General features: G+C 49.4%; 1 protein-coding gene across 4 annotated transcripts in view; it reads right to left on the bottom strand.

The window, feature by feature from the left end:
* The window catches only part of ACACA (acetyl-CoA carboxylase alpha), a 112,277-nt gene that overhangs the window by 16,581 nt on the left and 71,870 nt on the right, over positions 1–23,826 (bottom strand). For all 4 annotated transcript variants that reach the window (XM_041425277.1, XM_041425279.1, XM_041425276.1 and 1 more), the window contains 11 exons: positions 22,818–23,087; positions 22,252–22,349; positions 21,681–21,801; positions 21,110–21,220; positions 11,145–11,288; positions 10,920–11,040; positions 9,221–9,317; positions 7,739–7,835; positions 6,966–7,101; positions 1,171–1,348; positions 821–933 (listed from right to left, as the gene is read on the bottom strand). In XM_041425277.1, coding sequence (XP_041281211.1) covers positions 821–933; positions 1,171–1,348; positions 6,966–7,101; positions 7,739–7,835; positions 9,221–9,317; positions 10,920–11,040; positions 11,145–11,288; positions 21,110–21,220; positions 21,681–21,801; positions 22,252–22,349; positions 22,818–23,087 — 1,486 coding nt within the window. The remainder of the gene's footprint in view (positions 1–820; positions 934–1,170; positions 1,349–6,965; positions 7,102–7,738; positions 7,836–9,220; positions 9,318–10,919; positions 11,041–11,144; positions 11,289–21,109; positions 21,221–21,680; positions 21,802–22,251; positions 22,350–22,817; positions 23,088–23,826) is intronic.

Here is a 23,826-nt window from a genome sequence, read left to right as displayed (position 1 = left end):
ACTGTAGCAATAGCCAGGATTTATCAGTCATTTGCAGAACACTTTTCCTCCTGAAGGATCCCAAAAGGCTTTATAAATTCAAGCCATACCCACATGGCACGCTTCTCCCTCCACTGAAATGTAGTCAATTTTGGAGGTAAAAGGAGGCTCTGTAAGATTATACTCTTATAGTAAGAGCCAGTAAAGGACTATTTAAAAAGCCTATTCCCTCGAGAGAGAACATATCTGATATTAAGTGCATTCTGCTGAACACTCTGTATTTTGGGATGTTGAGTGTACAGCAGGCGCTGGGATCACTCGGAGTGGCAATAACACAACCCTGGCCGTGCCAGCACTGAGCTCTGCACAGCCCCCCTGTCCACAGAGACATGGACAACATTCCTCATTCCCTTGGAACTGAAGAGCACACGGATATCATTACTGCAAACTACCCCAGACACTCAGAGACAGTCCAGCAGCCCAAAACGTCTTTGATCAAACCTTTTGTTACGTGAAACGACGCCTGCTGAAGGCTTGGCCCACAAACCTTTAGAGAGCTGAGCAATTGCTGAGCTGGAAATTAGACCCAGGCATCTGCAGTGAGGGTCTGTTGTGAGATCCAGCCAATAAAATATAATAAAATAGAGAAATCAGCTCAAAAAACCCCAATATTCCACACCCTGGGTACGCTGAGCACGCACCAGTGTCATCTCACACATACACACACGCCGTGGTCTCATCTGGTTTTCTTCCCAAGTCAGACAAGAGTAAATAAAACCGAAAAGGACTGATGAAATGCCCCCCTGGGGGTGCCCAGGTCCCAGCGGGCTGTGCCACGTACCCAGGCGCTCGGCCAGGCGGATGTACACCGGGTCCACCCTGCGCATCGTCTTCACCAGGTCCTTCCTGCGGAACCGGATCTCCACCGTCCCCTCGGGCTCCAGGATCCCTCCTCTGCAAGAGAGATAAGAGAGGCACTTCTTGCACCTGACTTTGTGTCATCAGGAACAAAAATGAATGGTTCAATGTCTGCTGCAAAGCACGTGAAAAGAGAATGGGGAGGGAGACAGAAGGAAGGGAGGATTTTTAGCTCCGGTTTCTCCAGGCCGAAGACGCAGGCGAGGCCCCACATGTCCAAGCCCAACTGTCCCCAGAGAGCCCCAGCTGTGGCTGCAGGGAGAGGGTCTGTACCTGCTGTCCCTGTCGGCGTACATCTCCATGTGCCGGGGGTTGATGGTGGGGTCGATGACCACCCAGGAGCCGCCGCGCAGCTCGCCCTGCGGCGGGATGTAGATGAGCACGGGCTGCCGGTACTCGCGCAGGCCGTCCACGATGTAGGCCCCGAACTTCAGCACCTGGTCATACATGTCTGGGGATGGACACAGAGATGGTCAGCGTGGCTGGGATGGACACAGAGATGGTCAGGGTGGCTGGGATGGACACAGAGATGGTCAGCGTGGCTGGGATGGACACACAGACAGTCAGCGTGGCTGGGATGGACACACAGATGGTCAGGAATGGCTGGGGATGGACACAGAGATGGTCAGAGTGGCGGGGATGGACACAGAGATGGTCAGACATGTCTGGGATGGACCCAGAGATGGTCAGGAATGGCTGGACAGGACACAGAAGTGGTCAGGCATGGCTGGACAGGACACAGATGGTCAGCATGGCTAGGATGGACACAGAGATGGTCAGACATGTCTGGGATGGACCCAGAGATGGTCAGGAATGGCTGGACAGGACACAGAAGTGGTCAGGCATGGCTGGACAGGACACAGATGGTCAGCATGGCTAGGATGGACACAGAGATGGTCAGACATGTCTGGGATGGACCCAGAGATGGTCAGGAATGGCTGGACAGGACACAGAAGTGGTCAGGCATGGCTGGACAGGACACAGATGGTCAGCATGGCTAGGATGGACACAGAGATGGTCAGACATGTCTGGGATGGACCCAGAGATGGTCAGGAATGGCTGGACAGGACACAGAAGTGGTCAGGCATGGCTGGACAGGACACAGATGGTCAGCATGGCTAGGATGGACACAGAGATGGTCAGACATGTCTGGGATGGACCCAGAGATGGTCAGGAATGGCTGGACAGGACACAGAGATGGTCAGGAATGGCTGGACACGACACAGATGGTCAGACATGTCTGGGATGGACACAGAGATGGTCAGGAATGGCTGGACAGGACACAGAGATGGTCAGGCATGTCTAGGGTGGACAACAGATGGTCAGCATGTCTGGGATGGACACAGAGATGGTCAGGGTGGCTGGGATGGACACAGAGATGGTCAGCGTGGCTGGGATGGACACAGAGATGGTCAGGAATGGCTGGACAGGACACAGATGGTCAGCATGGCTAGGATGGACACAGAGATGGTCAGACACGTCTGGAGTGGACACAGAGATGGTCAGGCACAGCTGGGACAGGGACACCCAGCCTGGAGTCACAGCTCACCACTGCTCCACAGCAGGTGCCCTGGGATGATCCATCCCCCATTCCCAGCCCACAAACATTCCCACAGTTTGGGGAATCAGCCTGGGTATGTCTGCACTGCCCAATTTCAGACTTTCCACCCCAGACCTCTCCCACAACTCATGTAATGTGAATAAAATGCACCTAAGGGCAGCAGAGCTTTTCCAGATCTTCATAAAAATGTGTGTGGAGAGGGATGGGGAACAGCACTCCGCTCTTCCTCCATTAAAATTTGTTTAAGGCACTTTGCTCAAAATTAATAAGAACAACTCCACTGTGTAAAGACAGTACATTGAAAATATCAGCCCCAAAGGTGATTTAAATAAAAGAGAAAAAGGGAAGGCAGAAGAATTTCTATGAGATGATATAGTTTCTAATGGATGCAGTTTGTAATGGAAACGGGCACTCTTGAATATATATATTTTGTTACATATAATTATATCTACAAGTATTAAATCAAAATACAAGAAATGAAAAATACTTATTAGGCTCATCTAGCCCACCTCTTTGTTCACACACGACTGTTTCTTCCACAGTGCTTTTGAAAGCTCCCATTTAGAAACCCCAAACAATAAATCTGCTTCTTTAGGGGCATTTCCCCAGGCAAACAGATGAGATTTCCCGCAGAGCTCAGCCAAACTTCCCCTCCCTCCCCATGAATTTCATGTCACCACCCCTTGTAGCACCCTACACAATGTCTGCTCTCCTTCAGGCTACTACAAACAGCAGCAGGATTTCCAGTGGGGTTTGTCCTCAGACACTGCAGGCATCCATCCCTCACCTCTTCCAACCCCCTCCATCACTTGGGTTTTTTGCTTGGACCCTCCCAGTTTGCCTCATTTCTTCTGGCCATTAAAATACCAGTGCAGAGAAAATGAAAGATCTGCATTTATGCACCTCACACCTGCTGCAACAGGAACACTGAGACACTTTTATTCATCTAAAATCCTTCTATCCCTCAAGAAAAGCCTCACTTCTGGGGAAGAGAGAGACCCCAGCCAAGGGCCCTTTGTCATTTAATCCTCATTTTAGTGTTAAGCACTAACATGAACAAAATTAAGCAATTAACTCTTTGGGAAACACTTTTATATACATATATAAACAAATATATACAAATATATATTAGTGTATTTGTATATACTAATATAGATAAATATATATTAGTACCACAGGCACTGATAATAGCTCTCCATTTCATTTCCAAGGTCATTGCCCAAACACCCAAGAAAAGGAATTTAATGTTATTTAAGAGGCATCAAATGCTGACAAAAGGAAGAACAATTTATTCCCTCTAATTGGGAATAAACATAAATCCCAGCAGAGACAGTGAGGAGTGAGAACCAAACAAAACTCCAACCTTTCCCTTTGTCCTGAGCAAAGAAAAAGACTCAAAAGGGGTGACAAATTTATTACTAATTACACAATTATTTTATTATGTAGTGCTAGTAATAAACCACTTGAAGTACTTTCAGCTAATTCTAGTGTTAAGAAAATAATTGCTTGATTCAAATTATTTTAACCAAATTAATTCTTTACTAGACATTTTTTACTAGTGCTACATAATAAAATAATTGTGTAATTAGCAATACATTTTTCACTCCTGCCACGGGTGTGTATTTTACTCAGGTGAAGTGCAGAGAAGAGCAGCACTAATTGTTTGAACAGGGCAGAGGGAGGAGAGGCAGAGAAATTGGGGGAACTGGATGCTTTCTCAGAGCTCCAGCTTTCCCAAAAGGAAAGGAATTTATTTCCTTTCAGGAAATAAAGGATTTTATTTCCCAGGTGGTCAGGGGAGCATTTCTGTGCATGTGGATCCTTTGGGATCAGCCTTGCAGGAGTGTGAACCTCTGCTCCCTCTGGGAACGTCCCAGCAGCCAAGAACAGATTGAGCCCCAACATTTGTCATTAAACAGAGCCAAGGGCTGGCTGCCCTTGCACACCCAGCTCTTCAGCAAGGCTGGGGGAGCTGCTGCTGCTCCTGGGGCTGGGGACAGGGCTGGGGACACCCGTGCTGCTCCCACGTGTGGCTGTGAACTCTGCTGAGGAGCATCCTCCTCCCTGACTGCCGCTGCCAAGGGGTCCCCACGGTGCTCCAGGCCAAAATTCCTGTATTCATTTAAACCTCAGCCCAACCTCAGCAGCCTGGCCTAGTGAGAAGTGTCCCTGTCCTTGGCAGGGGGCTGGAATGAGGTGACCTTTAGGTCCCTCCCAGCCCAAACCAGCCTGGGGCTCCATGAGCAGGGCAGGGATGCTGCAGGATGTCCCAGGAGAGCAGAGCTGGGTCTCTGGCAGTGCCCACAGAGCTCTGTCCCCCACACCTCTGTGCCCACCAACAGGGACACAGAGGTGTGCCCACCTCCCTGTGGGGGTAAATCCTGGCACTCAGAGCCCTCCCTGCCCCTCTGGAGCTGGAGCAGATCCCACCAGCCTGCCTGGAACAGCAGAGGGGACCTGAAGACAGCACTGGCCAAGACACCACATCAACCCATCCAACAACCCAGCACCCCTCTGGAGCTGGAGCAGATCCCACCAGCCTGCCTGGAACAGCAAAGGGGACTTGAAGACAGCACTGGCCAAGACACCCTTATCAACCCATCCAACAACCCAGCATCAAATCAGCCAACCCAGCACCCAAAACCCAAACACAGCACCAAATCACCCAACCCCAGCCTCAAATCACCCAACCCAGCACCAAATCACCCAACCCCAGCAGCAAACCAGCCAACCCAGCATCAAATCACCCAAACCCAGCACCAAACCCCCCAGCCCAGCACCAAATCACCCAAACCCAGCCTCAAAGCACCCAACCCAGCACCAAATCACCCAACCCCAGCAGCAAACCAGCCAACCCAGCATCAAATCACCCAAACCCAGCACCAAACCCCCCAGCCCAGCACCAAATCACCCAAACCCAGCAGCAAACCAGCCAACCCAGCATCAAATCACCCAAACCCAGCACCAAATCACCCAGCCCAGCACCAAATCACCCAAACCCAGTATCAAATCAGCCAACCCAGCACCCAAAACCCAAACACAGCACCAAATCACCCAACCCAGCACCAAATCCCCAAACCCAGCATCAAATCACCCAACCCAGCACCAAATCACCCAACCCAGCACCCAGCCACCCCAGCTCCAGCCCGGCCTCTTCACTCACTGGATTATTTTACATTTATTGGATTGTTCTTTACGATCTGTCCCGGGCAGAAGTGAGCAGTAGAACCCGAGCCCCCACGGGCGAGCAGGGTTCCATGTGGGGGGATTTGCATGTGATCAACCCCCCCTTGCTGAGCCCAGGACCCCGGTGCTAATTTCCAGGGAATTTCACGCCTGATGTCTCCCCGCCGTGGGTCACCGCCGCTTCGCCCAAATCAAGCCCTGCCAAATGGCTCCTCCACCGGAATATTCCAGCCAGTTTTTCATAATTTAATTTTGCATTATGCTCAGGAGCCTTCTGGCCACGGAGAGAGCTCGTTGGGGAAAGCACCACCACCACGAGCTGCCTTTATTTAGGGTGTTATTTATTTATTTTGCAGCAGGAATCAGACCTCCCAGGCTGACTAGGAAAGAGGGGGTTTAATTTTTTCCCTCTTTTTTTTTTTTTCCTTTTTCCTCCCCCTTCACTAATGTCAATTTTCAGCATAGCAAGAGCTGTCTCTAATCTTTTCCTACTCATTACACACAATTTTGGAGTCATTTTACCCACAGTGCAGTCGGCTCCTGGCAGTGTGTTTGTGTGCACTGAGGGGTGGCATAATTGTTTATTTTCCCTCCCTGCATAATCCCCAGCCAGCACTGAAACCAAAACTGCAAACAACTCCCCAAGGGACCCCGAGAGTGTCAGGAGACACCAGCAGCAGGCAGGAGGCTGGAAAATGCAAGGAGCCAACTGCAATGGCTCTGTCCTTCCCTCCTCCTCCTGCCAGCTGCCTGGAATAACTTGGGATATGCAATATAAATATTAACATCCTCATGCTGCCTGTTCCACCCAACTCCAAAGCTCAAACTCAGTTTCTGAGGAACCCAGCAAGGCCAGACCTGACATTTTTAGGTAAAACAACATTTAAGGACTAAATAAATAAGGGGAAATTACATCAACAACTTCCCAGTGTGTTGTGTGGCTGGGAAAGCAACTCGTGTAGGGGGTGCAGTAGCAGCACACAGAATCCACCCTCAGAGGCAGTGGGTGTTTTCCAGAGGGAAGAATTTTGCCCTCTTTCTCCACCTCTCACCTTTGCATCTGCAAACTCAAAGGCTCTGCCTTGTGCCCAGCTGAGGAGCCAGCAGAGCCCAGCAGCCTCTGCCACCCTGAGACCTTCAGTGCTCCTGCAGCCTCCCTCACACAGGTAAAAGGCCCTGATCTAATCTTTCACTTCAAATTTTATAGCCTCAATCTCACATCCTTGGCACTTCACAACACTTCAAGCAGCACTCTGTGGTGCCCTGAGCAGCCAAGACAGAGCCAAAACCACCCCCAGGACAGCTCCAAAGTGCTGCTTACCTTTCATTCCCCCAGAGAAGCCTCTCCAGTTGGCAAAGACCATCAGGGGCAGCCCTTCCCTGTTGAAGTCCTTGATTGCCTCGGCTGTTTTGAAGGCAGAGTCAGGGAACCACACCTGCCCAGCCTGCTGGATTATCTGGTGGGAAGAAAAATCCACTGTCAGGCCTTGAAGCATGTTATTGTAAGAGTTAAAACACAGAAAAACCATCAGGAGCTGTGATGTGGAATAAATAATGAGGACTATGACAGGTGAAATATGTGGGATCTGCTTGGCCATGGGAAAATTGGGACAATCCTTTTGCCACCAACTTCAACAGCAGCATTCCCATCAATTCAGCTAAGAAAAGAGAGTATGGACAGCCTGGCACTGTGATGCTGTAAGGAGGGGAAGGAGAAGAGAAAGAAAAGGACATGGAAAGCCCTGGAGAGATGAAGCAGGGCCAGGGCTGGGAAATCAGGCAGGGGAACAGCAAAATGTCAGAGCAGGAAAGTCATGGAGCACTCCAGTCACAGCAAGAGAGCAGGGAAGGGATTTTTGCTTGTCACATCTCCTGATCCCTGATCCCTGCCCCTCCCCTGAGTGCTGAGGGAAGCAGGACTGCAGGGAATCTGAGAATTCCTAGAGGTTTCCTGGAGGAATGGTCACCCAGCAGTGCCAGCTCTCCAGGAAGGGCTGCACATGGGTACCACACCTGGGGAAAGAGGGAACCCCACATGGACAGGGCTCCTTGCAGGGGACAGAAGGGACAGACAGGAGCACACAGCCCACCCACCTTGGCCTCCGAGTCCAGGTTTGCAGGATCAGCAGGAATGCTGAGCTCCACTGTCCTCGTTTCCACGGCAACCACTCCTACAGGTATTCCTCCCAGCCTGCAAACAGGTGAGACAGTGAAATTCCTGCTCCTGCTTTGCACATCCAAACACCCAGCAGAGACAAAAAACAGGAGCAGCGTTGGGGCCTCTTGCAGAGTTGAAGCTGGAAAGTGCCAGAGAGGTCACAGCTCTCAAAGCAAAATCTATTCCAAAAATGAGCACATTCCTCTCTAGAAATCAAACAGAATAAACCAAACCCAGATTTTGAATGGTAGATCTGTGTATTTCACCTGCCACCATCCAGATTTTGGTACTGGTGGTCTTGACCATGAAAAATCAGAAAATCCCAGAAGGGCTTGGGAAGGACTTTAAACAATTCCTGTGTTTTCTCCAGATGTGCTGCTGCAGGGTGACAGCCAGGGGGGCAGGGTGCAGGCACAGAGGGATGGGCAGGAGGGTGGGCACCAGGGAGGATGCCCAGCTCTGCCCCCCAGGGCACGCAGACCCTGCTGCACACAAAAGCCGTGGAAGCCACGCTGCCAGGACAGTCCCAGCAGAGCCCCCTCTCCCTCCCCAAGCAGCCCAAGCTGATGACACACAAACAGGCAGGGAAGAGACAGGGCCCATGTGCACTGAGGGGCTGAAATATTCCCATTGCCTGTGATGAAGAGGCTGCTGGAACCCCATAATTGCAGAAGCCGTCTTAAATCGGTAACTTATAACTTCTATATTAGGGCCCATGTGACCTAATAAAGAACATCTTTATCCAAGTATTACAGTTATTTATTGAACTTGAAAACAGCTCAAAACAACTTCTGTTTTCCATAATACTTCATATAAATTTTATCAGGCTAGCACATGAAGATGCTACATCTTGTTTTATAGTGTGTCCCTGGACAAGTTGCCATAGAATAATAAAAGACAATTTACAGCCAACAGCACACATATTCCAAACATACATACAAGAGATGAGTTTTGGCAGCACTTACAGTAACAATCCCAGAAGAATACATTCGTATTTGTTTTTTTCAAAGTGCCACTGCTTTTGAAAGGAGTCTGTTTCATTTGTGTTATATATCCCTGCTGTGTGAGAGTCCAAAGCCACTCGAATTTGTCAGAAGAAAGGAATGGCAAGTGAAGCTGAGCATGGACAGAGAGCTTCTGGCTTTGCCAAACCATTGATTTCCACCCCTGGCATACTGCTTAGCCGGGAAGCCTTTAAATTATAGAATTATAGAGCCATGGAATGGGTTGGAAGGGACCTTAAAGGTCATCTCATCCCTTTCTTTTCAACTCCTTCTATTAAATAGATACATATAGAGATATATATAGACACATAGAGAGAGAACAAAACAATCACAGGAATGTTGTGTTCTAGAGAAATGCAAAGCATAACCCAAATTTGATTTCTACAATTGCCTAAAACACACCTCAGAACTTACCTTGCTCTCCCCACCACCACTGTCTGTGCCCAGGGCTGCATGATCTCCATGAACGAGCCATGGTCGAAGAAGCCACTCAGCCACTGCCCTTTCTGATCTAAAGGGAAGGGAAAAAAGGGAAAAATCAAAGGAGGAAGGAGAGAGGGAAGAAAGAAAACAGAATATCAAAGCAACAAATCAAACTTGCTTTAAAATGCCAGCTGGAGAACATGGCACTGTCTTTTTATTTATTTAATTTTAAATAGATGACAATACAAGGGAACATTAGACAGCTGAGCATTTGTCTGCCTTCAGCCATCATGTCTTATTTCATTTCCTAGTCTGCATAAAGACAGCAATTTATCAGCAAAAGCATCATTTATTGTTAAACGATGGGGTTCGGAGAGCAGAGGGACTTCCCATGCTTTTAAATAAATAACTCTGCTTTTTTCAAGACTACAAACATTTGTCAAAAGGCAGTAAAGTCATTAAAGATGGTTTTCTACACATCTATTTCTATTTTAAAACTTATCTCATATTCTTCTCTTGATCCTGCCTAATCTTTCTTTGAAAGAAGGAATGCTGCAGAAACCCAGGAACTAAATATGAGAATTTCAATGATATTTCAGAGTCAGTTACAGAAATCACAATTCTGTGGGGCTGTGTGGGCAGCTGCTGTGCACTGGAGTTTTGGGAAGCTCTGCATAAAAATAACCCCCAAAAAAATCCCCCCAAAAGCCCAAATCCCTCCCAGCTTCACCCCTTGGCACAGAGCTCCTGAGGAACTCTTTCCTCTGAACAAGCACCTCTGCTTCTGCAAACCCAAGCCCAAAACCAATTAAAAAGTGGAGATCCAAGCACGCTAACCTCTGCTGACTTAAACAGGATGGAGAGTGTTTTATCAAGCCCAAACTTGTAATTACTGTGTTCTACATTCCTTGCCTCTGTGGCCCCACTGTAAAATGTGACCATCCATTTCAGAATTATCTCTTTATCGCGAGCCCGAAGCTGATCGTTTAGATTCTGGCCTCGTGTCGGGCGTCAGTTTGAAGAATATCACAGCAATATCTCCTCTAATAAATGACTTTAACTTTTCACCTAGGAGATATCTGCTTTAACTTATCACAGGGAATCATCTGCTTTCCTTAACGCTTCCACTAAATTAAAATCTGAAGTCACTCGATTTGGAAGCCGGCGTTTGCGGCACCCGGACAGCTGGATGAATTGCTTGAGAGATGATGAAAAAATATTATCCAAAACCAGAAAACTTAGTTTATCACAAATCTCATTTTAGCCCCCCAGACTCATTAATAACAGCAGGAGTAATGGTCACCCAGTTTGCAGCTTGTACCTACACAAGGCTGCACAACCCCAGTGGTGCCAACACAACAACTCCCCAAGATCCAGAGGAATATTGTGACTCTTTTAACATACAGCCCTCTGTGGATGGACTTTCCCCTAAATCATAAAAAAAATCCACAAAGGTAACTATTCATAGATCATCTATAAAGTATGGTGTCCTTGAGCACTCAGGATTTACATGCTACTTTTAGATATTGTTTATAAACAATATTATTGATTAATAGTATTATATGTAAATATTTATATATTCTAGCCATATTGCTCAGAACTATTTTACAGAGTCTGAAGTATATTTGGGTAGCAGACATGTGGCAAACAGCCTTGAAACAAGAAGAGCTGCTGCATGCCCTGGCCATACTTGGGTTGGGGCGTCCAGCCAGCATCCAGCGAGGGTCGTAGGGGGTCTTGGTGGGAACAAAGTCAATGGTTCTGTCTATGGGATCCTTGGCTTTCAGGATGGGCACAGGGCTGTGGATATTCTAAGGGAAAAAGGAAAACACAGAAGGAAGTGAGAGCCCCTTTCCCAAAACCCTGCCAACACAGCAAACAGTGGCACCTCGGACCTGGCAGGCCCAGGAATTACCTTTGGCATGTAGGAAAGCCACTGCAGAATGGTGTAGACCCCTTCAAAGTCATCACACACAGTGTCATGGGTCACCCCGTTGTTGTGCATGATCTGGATCCCTCCCAGCTGGTTGTTGGAGGTGTAAACTTCCCGTCCAAGCACCTGGGGAACGAAAAACAGGAGAGCCATCAGTGCTGGGATGTGAGCAGGAGGTGCTGGCCAAGGAGGCACGCACTAACCCACCCCTGCAGCACCTCAGCATCACCTGGAATGAAAAGGATGGAGCAAACCTCTCCCAAGGGAGCCTCCCAAGCCCTGGGTGCAGGTGAGAGTTGCTGAACAGTGATCCCTAGCCAACAGAGGGCAGGGGTGGGTGGGATATTGGGAAGGAATTGTTTCCTGGGAGGGTGGGGAGGCCCTGGCACAGGGTGCCCAGAGCAGCTGTGGATCCCTGGAATTGTCCAAGGCCAGGCTGGAACGGGCTTGGAGTAGCCTGGGATAATGGAAGGTGTCCCTGCCCATGGCAGGGGGTGGAATTGGATCTCTGAGGTTCCTCCCAGCCCAAACCATTCTGGATTCTATGACCCCCAAGGGGAATGATACCAGTGGGGAAACTGAGGCAGTTTTCCCACTCACCCTCCCCAAGCAGCAGTGTGACCAAACTCTCGAGCGCTGAGCCCAGCTCAGCTCACTAATCCCAAACATCTCTGAGAAAACTGTGGGTGGATGTATTTAAATGTATAACTGAGAGGAAAAAAAAAAACCAGACAAAGGCCCAGCATCTCCTTGGAGAGGCTGGCCAAAGCAGGCTGGGGCTCCTCATTCTCTTGCACAGCTCCATCTCTAATCTGAGCCTGGGCAGCACAGCTCTTTTCTCATTCTCCTGCTGTCTCTTCCCATTTGCCCTCTCCCTGACTGATACACTGATCTCTCGGTCACTTGGCTTTCTGCTCCACTGACTCCATATTACTAATAACACCTCTGCCACGGCCAGTTTACCTCATGAAGGCAGGAGCACATCATTACAAAATAAACTCATAACTTTGACATTCCAGCAAATACACGCCGTTTGTTATTTTTATGGGTTGAGTCTTTCTAACAGACAGAGGACATTACACACCTGCTTCATTTGGATCTTAAAAACCCCCTCAAACACACACCACCAGCCTGGCCTCCCCCAAACACCCAGCACAGCTCGTTCTGGGGACAGAGGAGCTGGCAGATGCCAGTCAAGGTTTATATACAGAAGAAACCGAGGCACAGATGTTACAAACCTAACCCCCAAATACAGAATTCAGTGTTTTAGCACAGGGATGTTCCTGGGTCTCCCTTCTGAGCTCAATCACCTTCCTCATCCTCCTCTAACAAAATCAGTGCCAAGCAAAGCCATGGTAGAGAAGACAGCAGCACAGATTTAGGTTCAAGGATAAGAAAAGCCCAGGCCTCCAGATGCCAGGCACAAGCCTAGCTAAACGCTTCCCACAGAGGAAAATAAAAATAAAGAGGATTTAAACTCCCCCTCTCTGAACGAATGCAAACGCATGTACATGCAAAATGGGCCTCTGCTCCTGCTTATCTGGAGACACTGCAGACAGCTCAGGTTTAGCACTGCTGACAGGCAATGAAACAGCCTAATATACCACTGCTCTCACCCTTAAATCCCTTTTTGGAGACGGAGATAAACACACAGCTCCTTCTCCCGAGTGCTGCAGCCCTTCCAGCAGAGCCTGGGCAGGGTGGGAGATCCCAGGGCAGGAGGGACCAGGGCAGAGGGGGCCCAGCTGCAGGGAAAAGCTGCTCTGAGGAGAGTTTGAGCTGGGATCTGGATGAGCTGGATGTGCACAGGTGAGGAGAGGGAGCAGGTGAGAGGGAACACTGCTCTGAATCACAGAGCCCTCACACAGCCCGAGCTGCTCCATGCCCAGACTGGCACTGGGCACTCAGGGGGTTCAGGAGGATCATGGAATCCCAGAATGGTCTGGGTGGGAAGGGACCTTAAACTCTTCCCATGAAGGAATTCTTCCTCATGTCCAACTTGAACCTCCCCTGGCAGAGCCTGAGGCCATTTCCTCTTGTGCTGCCATGTGCTACCTTGGAGAAGACTTCCAAAACATTCCAAAATACCTGGGCAGTGTTGCCAACACTGAGTTCATCTCATCTTCAAAAAACCCATTTCTTGTCATTTCAGAGGATCCTTTGGCAAACACAAGCAGAGCCAGGATTCTAACATCCTCCAAAGGATGGTCCTCAACAGGTTCATAGGCCCATCATGTTCATATTAATAATTTCCCAGCACTCCAACCCATGCTGAGCAGCTGCTTTCTCCTCTCAGAACCTGAGCTGCAGGAGAGTTGGGACTTTCCCTGCAAAGCTGGGCTGGCTGAGGGCTGGGTTGGCTCATCTGTTTCACCCAGGATGAAAGAGCTGAAAACATGACAGCTTGGAGGGCTTGAATGGGAATCATTATGTAACATAAGTGCTGTTATTATTCCAAGCATATCATGTGTTCATATCAAATATAAGTGCCAGATTTTTATCCAAATAATTTCAATAATTGCAATTCCCATCCCACAATTTATATTGTCTGCCAGAAACACGAAGCAGAAGAGGCATATGCACGTCCTATAAATAGCCTATTTTTCATAAACAGGCAGAAATGATGGGAATGAATGTCTCATCAGAAAAAATGTAGGAACACAACGCAGGAACTTCAAACCTGACTGCTATTATGTGCAGTCAAGCCTCGACAGAGCTCAGTGCTCATTTCCAGCTCTTCCCCCACACGGATCATGCATCAGAGGGGGAAAAGCAGCAAGAGGGAAGAGAGCCCAGCTGAGCAGAGAGCCCTGCCCGAATGCACAGCCCTGTGCCTGGCAGTGGGAGCACAGCCAGCTCCTCTCTGCCCTTCCTGCATTGCTAATCCCTGACTCCGTGCAGTTCCTGCACTTGTAATTTATGAGCGTGCGGTGGGGGACCCTTCTGACTTGGGAACAGATTGGCTCGGTCTAATGCTTGGAGATTATTAAAGGCAGAGCTATACTCCACTATCAAGTCTACAGATCTTTTATTTAGAAGATATGGTGCTCTAAATGCACAAAGAGCTCCCTGTCACCTTCACATTAAAGCCCCTAGTGCCTGGTAAATGGAATTATATAGCTGTCATCTCCTTTCCCCAAAGTTTTAAGAGTACAATGGGCTCATTTTTTCCCACTCCATCCCAGCTTCAGAACTAAGAGACCTACTTTGTATTGATTTAGAGTCTCGGAAATAAATAAACCTGCTTCTCCAATGTGATTCACAAGAAATTCATGATACACTATTGCATGATATATTTCAAGCTGCAGCTCCGGCTCTTTTTTCCCTTTGGTGAGTGATGGGGGAGGTGGGAGCTGGGGGGAGGTGGGGAGCTGACAGCCTGATGGTTATTGGGGATGGCTCCTGACTGCAAATCCACAGGCAGGTCCTGCTGGTGGAGTCTTTCCCTGCTTCCATTTGGTGAGAGCAGAGGGGGAAGGGGCAAAAAAAGCAATTGCACTTCACCTGGCAGGGAGCAGGGCAAGGTGCAGCTCCTGCCTGGAGAGCCCAGCCCTCCTCACAGACACACAGGGAGCAGGGCTCCACAGCTGCCACACACAACAGCTTCTGTCTGTCTGTCTGTCTGTCTGCAGCATCACACGTTTTTGGTGGGAAGGTTTTCCCACCTTGAGGTTACTGAGGAGGGTTTGGGAAAATTTCTGGGTTGCAGCAGAAAAATCAGGTTTTGCAGTCTTGAGAGCTGAAGTACAAAACTTGAGATCAGACAGGTTCAAAATGACCTCTAAAATATTTGCTGTACATATTAAAAATAAAAATTAATTTGGGAAGAAAAGTCAGCTGGGAAATAAAAACTGAACTTTTTCATTCGACCCAAAAAATTCCAAAGGAGAAGCTCATCCACACTGATACCTTTTCCTGAAGAGCTCCAGTTTCAGTGAAGTGGCATTTCCACATGAAAAATGTCTTGTCAAAACCCTCGTGCCCCTCTCTCCTCTCCCTGCGTGTGTTTTGCTCAAGGTCACTCCCTCAGCCAGTGGTAAATCAAAAGGACTCAATACACTTTGCAAACTAAAATTACAGCCCCTATTCTACATGGTGCCAGCACCCATAAATCCCACCTGTCTCAGCCAGGGGTTCCCTAATCTAGATATGAACCCCATAAACAATATTCATGGTTGTCTCCAACGTAAAGATCTTGGTCATTTCCTCTGCCACCTCCTGGACCCCAGAGAAGCCTGTTACTCAGAGACCCCCAGGGCACAGGCTGCAGTGCAGGGACCTCTTCACCAGGACACTGAAACTCTGCTCACTCTGCAGTGTGAGCTTGGGTTTAGCCATGAGAAATGCTGCAATTCTCCAGTGCTGTCCCTGCAGTTCCCACCACGTGTCCAGAATCACAGGGAATTTCTGTGGAAAACACCCCAGGCTGGTCACCCCAACATCCCCCTGGGGACATGGCAGGAGGGATGATCCCAGTAATTCTGGGATATGTTTGAGAAGTTCAGCTCCTGTGGAACATTAGGGAGCAGAGTTAATGCTCCAGTGAGAACATACCCTGCAGGATCCCCAGGAGATGGGACACAGCCCTGGGGAAGAGATTTGGACAGGCAGAATATGAGCCACCATGGTAAACTCCTCTTTAGCAGAATTAAACACACACAGAGCCCTCACCCACACAGATAAACTGAGCAAGATCTGTATTAAAAATGATAGAAGGAGGGAGAATAAAAAAAGTCAACAGAAATCTATTAGACTTCCTTCCCTAAGCAAACACCAAGGGACTGATAATGGCATGCCTGGAACGTAAATTGTCTCTAATGGGAACAATACACAAATATCACCACTTAAAGAAAGGCAATTAAAACAAAAATGCAGCCATGGAGGGTGGTGGTTGTTTATCTGCACTGAGGCCAGGCATCCATCCTGCTTGCATCCACTGCTCCACACAGAGCAAGGACCTGTGTGTCACCAGCAGTGCCACCAGCCACAGCCCTGCAGCACCCCAAGCCTCTCACTGGCAGGGAAAGGAAGGAATGAGCCTGGCTTTGCTGGGTCTGGGCCATGGTGACCCACAGCAGGGACACCTCCAACAGCACCACAGCCCTGGCAGCTCTGGGAGCTGGAGAACACAACCCTGAGCCCACCCTTGTTCTCAGCACCCCCAGGGCACAAGCACCCAGGGCAGAGCAGAGCCTGTCCTGCTTTCCAGGACTGGGATAACCTTGGGCAGCTCCAGCCTCCACACAAGGAACCAACACTTGATGCTGGTGAGTGCTGATTTCTGGTTGACACTTCCCAGCCCTCCTTGCTTAGCATTCTCCAACACCCTGCACCCATACAGATCTTCCAACAGCCCTGCTGTGCCACTACAGAATGATTCATATCATGCATTAATAATTATAATGCTCCTTTGAATGACAGGGCTGGCACTTGCTGTTCTAACTCACATGATTGCTCTCACATGATTGCTTTGATCTAATCCCAAGACTGGAGTCATCTTGAGCAGATACTGAGCTATCCCTGCCTTGAATCTCAAAAAAAAAAAAGCTTTCCACAGTACAAACCCCAAGCAGCATCAGGCTCACAGGGCTTTTATTTATTTTTGCAGATTGTGAAATTGAAGGGTAAATATTACTGTTGGCAATCACTCCCCAGCCTGTGTGAGCCTCCTGTTCCTCCCTGAGCTCCTCCAGGGAGCCTGAGAGCTGCCCAGACCTCTCTCACATGGGCACAGCCCCCTGAGCAGCCCTGACCTATTGTCTCATCCTGTTCTGTGAATCCCAGAGCATCCAAAAAGTTCTGCAGCACAACTGAGGACTGAATCAAAAATACACAGATATTATCTTCTGGCCTCGTGCAAAGGAATCCAACACAACCAAACAACACTTTTTTTTTGATCCATTCTGGACAAAAATGCCACCCCATGACCAGGCAGGGAAATGAAGCCCAAAATGTTGAATTATACCTTGAATGTTTCATATTTTAGTTTCCGACCCCTCATCTTCCCTGCACACTTCTGGCAGGTGGGATTTGTCCAGCTCACCCTTGGTGCTCTGAGCAAACCATGGGGAGCACAGGGCCTGATGAGTCAGGCAAGTCAAGACCAGAGAGTTTAGGGGAAAATAAAGCTAAAACAGGAGGGAAACAAACCAGTGCTGGTCAGAATTCTGTCACCTCTGACAACTTTGGGGCAGCTCTTCATCACCATCACAAAATGAACCGAGAGCTTGGTTGAACATCTACATAAACTGATGGGAATCCTGCTTGGAGCAGTTCCTGAAAGGCTCACCTGAACCTGGCTTCCCTCAGGAAAAGCCTAGAACACCTATCTGCAGGGAAAATGTGACTGAAAGCCACTATTTGTTTCCATTAACACAACAGTCTCCAAGACGGGATTTCTTTTAAACACAAAAGACAAGGAGGAGCAAACTGATTAAAAATAGGTCAGCAGCAGACTCCGGAACATCCTTGGGAAGGCTGAAATGGAACACAGCCCTGGAAGCCTGAAGCAGTGCAGGAATTGGGAATGCCAGGCTCTTTGGTCTTACTTCCATCAAAAAGAAAACCCCTGGAAATGGAGGTGTTGGTGCAGGGCACAGCACATCACATCTGAAATCACCCCGTGCTCAGGTTATGACGAGGGAAGGGAGGAAGAAGATGGGGGTAGAAAAAGGGGGAGGCAGGGGAAGTTTAAAAAAAAAAATAAAAATCTCTGCCTCAGCAAAAGTTTTCATTAAAATTTTAGACAAATGATCTCTGTGTCCTTCTCCCATGCTGCCTGGGGCTCCATGCTATTTCTATGCAAATAACAACCTCGTGGTTTATATCTTATTATTTCCACCGGAGCTGCGGCGACATGACCCGAGACGTGTGTGAGGTAGAGACAGCGACAGAGAGAGAGGGAGAGAAAGAGAGGGAAGGGAGGGAGGGAGATGGAGTGGCTGCTCGCTGAAGTGTGAAAAAATATTGTCAGGAGTGAGCAGCAAGAACAAAAAAAAAAAAAAAAAATAAAAAAGAGAGAAAAAAAGAAAAAATTGCAGGGATAACGTGTTTATTTCAGCCCCTCTCCCCATGTGAACCAGCATCTTTTAAAATTCATTGGGCATCGGGCGATCATGCACAATCCATCTGCTTTCACTTTATCATTTGCATTTCATGCCTCCTGGCTTTTGATGTGCTGATACTTTGATGCAGTCAGGAGACGCGCATTATCATTATTTCAATTTGCAGGGGGGTCAGCGGGCTCGGCACAGGCGCGGCACACGCTCACCGAGAGAGAGCAGGGAAATGGCATTTCCACCTCTCCACCCCCTGCTGAAATGCACCGGGGAGACAAAAGGGGCCAGCTGAAACACGGCCCCTGTGCCCTGCGCTGGCACCTTCACCTGGGCATGGCAGGCCCCAGGACAACAAAGACAGCTCCAGCAGGGAAACCCTGCACAGCCCTCGTGTGTTCCCTGCCAGGGAACGGGCTGGAGGATGCTTTAAGCCTGCTGTCTCCCCAGGATGTGCCCCTGTGCCCACCAGCAGCACATGAGGAGCCAAGCCCAGAAGCCACCAGGAGCTGCAGCTCCAAGTGACACTGACCTTGAGCTCATCATGTGAGTTAGAGGTCACCCCTGGCTTTGGCAGCTGGACCTTTCCCTCTACACCTAAACCCTCAGGCTGCTTTTACATAATGATAATGAACAAGACCAGCAACAGCTCTGGCTGCACATAATGTTTGTCGCCATTCCCCTCTGCTCCCTTTGTAAATTAGAAAGAATCCAGCGTTTCATGGGGAAAAAAAATAAAATGAAACAACTTCCCAGAAAGCCCTGCCTGCTCTCTGAAAGCCCAATTGTCTCCATTGCTGCAGAAACAGTTTTGTGCTGCAAGAGGAGACATTTTGAAGATGTGTTTGCAGACACAAGAAGTGTCAGCTTTGTCCTGCACCCTCTAGGAACACACACACGTAAAAGTCAGCAATGGAAAAATTGTCCCAGATCTCTGGCACCTAACTGGGAAAAGCTAAGGGTGGCAGTTTCCATGTATTTATCTTTGTTTCAGCCACCAGCCCCCGCCAGCCCTGACTCCCCACCTCCTCCAAGGGAACAGCAGCACCAAGACTCACTCCACACAGAGCAGCCACAACAGGTTTCCTTTTCTGAAGTCTCAGTCCTGGGGATGAGCAGGAGCACATCACATCCCACACCCAAACAGCCTCTGCTCTCCTGCAAGGGGACACTTTGCACAACTGGCTCCTGGCTGGCACGGACCTCCTCTCTGGCCCCAAAAAATTCCAAGTGGCCCTCTAAATCCCAGGGACAAGTGTTTAACAGGCTTCAGGGAGCACAGGGTGAGCCTGAAGGCACTCCATGGCAGGAGGATGCCAATGGATCAGCATCCACTGCTTGTCTCAGATCCTCCAGAGGATCAGCCAGACTGTGCTGGGACATTCCAGGCTAGCCCTGGACACCAGCTCCCTACTTCAAACACACTTCTGGGCCACAACTGCAGCTGGATCCCTCCAAGGAGCCCTGAGCAGAACTGCAGGGACTGGAAACTGAGGATCCTATGAAGCAGCAGATATCACACACAGCCAGGAGTGAGTGGGGACTCCCAGGCTCCCACTGTTCAAGGGCAGGTCAACACTGCTGGGTCTTGCTGGCAAAGCTGGAGAGGATGCAACAGCTTCCTCCCTCCCCTTTAGGCAGGTAGAGGCTCAGAGCTGACACAAGCACACAAACATCCCAACAGAGCAGGGAGGAGGGAAAGGGACACACAGGATTACTGAGCCCACTGAAATTCTCAGGATGGGATGAATCCCGCACAGGAAGCAGCTCCTCCTGCTTGTGCCTGTTGGCAGACATCAGGTGCTTAACTCAGTCCATACCCTTAATTTTTAAGTGCCTAAAATTTAGTGAGATTAATCCAGTCCTGTGCAAACAGGCACTGACTGCAGGGGCAGGGAGTGCAGATAAACCTGGAAGAGGGGGAGAGCTGAACAGCCTGGCTCTGCCATCTGGGAAACTCTGCAGGGCCCCGAGCCCAGCAAGTGACAGCTGGAACCAGGCAACTCACTGCACTCCAGCAAGCACTAAACTGACTCAATTTCTTTTTAAAGGCTGGATCTTCAAATGCCTCTTTTCCTCCCATTGATGCAGGTGTGTGTGATGTGTGTAAGAGATCTAACTGAGGGTGCTGCAGCCTGGAGTTGATAGGATCAATGCTTCATTTTCTGCAGAGCCCCCTTTATTCAGGAGAATAATTCAACAAGAGCCTGTTTTCCTTTATCTCCCATTGTCAGGCAGGCACTCCTGGAAACACAGCTTGCCATGGAGCACAGGCACCCCAGGTGCTGAGAGTGCCTGAGAACAAAGCTGCTCGATGGGGAAGGGCACTCACAGCACACAGCTCCAAGTGCAGGGAAACAAAGCCCTTGGGGACAGGCATGGCAGCAGAGAGGGCTGGGAGCCCTGTCTGCACCAGGCAAGGAGCTGCAGCCTGGGGGATTAATGGGCTTGGGGCAGCAAGGGAGAAAATCTGCCTCTGGAGTGAGGGGAAAAAAGAGCCACTTTAGCAGTGAAGCTGTAAGTTTTCTCTGTAACAGCTCCAGCTCTTCCTCCTGTCCCCACAGCTGAGATTTCCAGCAGGAAATCTCGCTCCCAGCCTGGAAAATCAGCATCCAAGCTCCTCAGGTTCAGTGCTCCCCAGAAGTAACACAATGCTGATGATTGGAAGTTCAGGGGACTCTGGGCCACGTATTTTGGAGCAGGAACTTGCAGACACACCAGGAGCAGCCCTGGTTCCCCTCACAGCCCTCAGAGGGTGGGAGCAGGCACCGCCTGGGGTTCAATCCGTGCCCACAACCTCTGTGGAAAGCTGCTTCTCCTCCTTCAAGCCACACCATTCCAGGAGTGCAGCTCCACCCCGAGGGCTCTGAGGGCTCAAATGCAGGGACTGACCTTGTTGAGGGCCCCGCAGCCCGTGAGGATGATGTGGGAGTTCTCCACCTGGATGGTTCTCTGGCCCAGCCGGACGATGTAGGCCCCAATCCCAATTGCCCGACACGTGACCTGGGAAAAAAGGAAAAAAGAAGGGGAAAAAAAAAACAAAAAAAGCAACAGCATTGATTTCTGTCTCTCCACACAGCCCCAACCTATTGATTCAAACATTGAGATAGAACTAGGTGTGTTTGTAGTACAAGGCCATAAAATCTACTCTCGCTGGAAAATTCCAGAATCTGTTACTTTGTAAAACACAGGATCTGAACATAAATGTATTTTATTAACAAAAAATAAAAGAGAAGCAGCAATTTTCAGACTGAGCAAACACGAGGCCAAATGCCTGAAGTGTTTTAAATTGTGTGGAGGAGACCCAGCCCTGCACTGGTCCCAGGAGCATTGCTCAAAGCCTACAGGAGCCCATTTCCATCAGCCAGAAGGCTGATCCCAGATGGATGTTTGGGATATCATCACAGGATTTTTAGCAGAAACAGACAATACATTTGAAGAATAGAAAGCAGTGGGGGATTACCAAGCTGATGGTGATAACACTATCATAGGCTAAAGATGATTCTCCAGCAATCATGCCAGATGCTCTGAGGTTCTCTACTCCAAGCCCGTCCTCCTTCCCGATAATATCCGTTATCTTGTACCTGAGGGAGACACAGACAGCCCCTGAGTCACAAGGTCCAGTGATTTGCTGAATCAGTTTGCTACAAAGAAAATGAAAAGTGACTAAATATCATTAAGGATCCAAGGAGAAATGTGCATGAAGCCCGGGCAGGGGCTGTGCAGGGCCCATCCTGCAGCACCACGGAGCCTTCCCACAGGAGCAGCACTGCAAGGGGAAGGAAGGCCTGGGAAAAGTGTCCTGTCACTCCCACAGGACCCGAGGAGCAGGCTGATTAACAGGGAAAAAGGGCAAGAAGGAGGGAATGCAGACAAAGGGAAAGAGGAAAAGAACAAGGATTACAACGAGGCTCTCACCTTTTCTTCACTTCCTTCTTCCATGCCTCCATCCCCTGTCCCTAGGGAATGCCCAGCTGAGCACAAGGACATGCCATGCATCCCCCAAAGATGAACAGAAAGCTTTCCATTCCTACCTGGACTCTCCATTTTCTTCCACGTGTTCACAGTGAACAGAGTTCAGGGCACTGACTTTCTTATAGTCTTGAGGAGTCAGGTACAGGTATTTGTAACCCTGCAGGGAAAAACAGTTCATTCATCCCAGTCCCACCTGTAGCCCCTTCCTCATCCCCTGTAACCCCTTCCAGAAACAAACTTGCACAGGGGCAGAAATTCCAGACTGTGATAAGAATAATAAGAATTTTCTCTCAACATTGGAGATGCAGCTGAGGCCACCGAAAGCTGAAAATGGTGCAATATTTAGCACTAACTCCTTCTAGATGCCAAACTGCTGCCTGGGAGATGGTAAAATCCTGTCCTGGAATGGTTTGGGTTAGAAAGCACCAGGTTACTCCCAGCTCCATCCAGCTTAGCACTGGACATTTCCAGTGCTCCACATCCAATACCGAGGAGAACCTTGGACGTGACACTCTGAAATGTTAGACTCTGCTAGAAGTTAGACTCTGCTAGAAGAGATGCTGTCAAAATAAGACTCCCATGGGCCACTGCAGAGTTTCCCCCTCTGGTTCCTGCACCTCCTCACCTTGTAGGGGTTGTCGGGGTCCTCCCAAGCCACGTGGAACATGTGGCGGATCTCCTCGGCCAGCCCGATCCGGGCCCCGCTGTTGGCAGCCACGTAGATGCGGGGGATGCCCTGAGCCCGGGCCAGCTCCGAGGCCCTGAGGAACAGCACGTCCTCCTGGGGCCCAAAGGAGCCAATTTTGTATGTGATGTCATTGCCAATGACAATGATATCCCGGCCCTCTGGATACTCGGGTGTCTTCAGGGTCATCTTCCAGGCCACCATGCCAATCTGCAGCCCAAGAGCAGAGAACAGCACAAAATAAATGTTGTGTCTTCAAGGTGTGAGAGAAAGGAGTCACCCAGGGATGATTTCTCTTATTTGAAGAACTCTCTTGGACTTGGCATATTTTCCTGGGGAGTTTGGATGGCAGCAGCTCTGATGGGCTCTGCCAGTGCACAGCACAGCTGGGAGCACTTGATCCTTCCCACATTCCTTGGAGCACGTTCTGCACTGCTCTCACTCCACCAGGACACTCAGACTGGGTCTCCCTCTCCCTGTCCAGGGGTTTGTCACAGGTCCAACCCCCTCTCACAGGGAGCTGTGCATTCCCTGTGCTCCCAGGGTGAGGTGGGATGTGCTGCTGCACAGCATTCCTGACCACCTGCTCAGCCTTCCCAGGTACCACCCCACACCCTCATCCCGTTTTAACCCAACCCTCATTTTAACAACCTTTTTATTTCATTGCTATCCCAAATTTCCCCCCCATCCTTCTGTCCATTTTTTCCTCTCTTCCCTTTTCCCTTCCCCAATTTCACAGCAGCTCCTTGGATGGCAGCAGCTCTGATGGGCTCTGCCAGTGCACAGCACAGCTGGGAGCACTTGATCCTTCCCACATTCCTTGGAGCACGTTCTGCACTGCTCTCACTCCACCAGGACACTCAGACTGGGTCTCCCTCTCCCTGTCCAGGGGTTTGTCACAGGTCCAACCCCCTCTCACAGGGAGCTGTGCATTCCCTGTGCTCCCAGG

The sequence above is a fragment of the Onychostruthus taczanowskii genome, unplaced genomic scaffold (genome assembly GCF_017590055.1).
Source record: "Onychostruthus taczanowskii isolate IOZ18803 unplaced genomic scaffold, ASM1759005v1 scaffold89, whole genome shotgun sequence".
NCBI classification, from domain to species: domain Eukaryota; kingdom Metazoa; phylum Chordata; class Aves; order Passeriformes; family Passeridae; genus Onychostruthus; species Onychostruthus taczanowskii.
The sequence above is the reverse complement of the archived record's forward strand: the minus strand, read 5'-3'. Positions and strand labels throughout refer to the sequence as shown.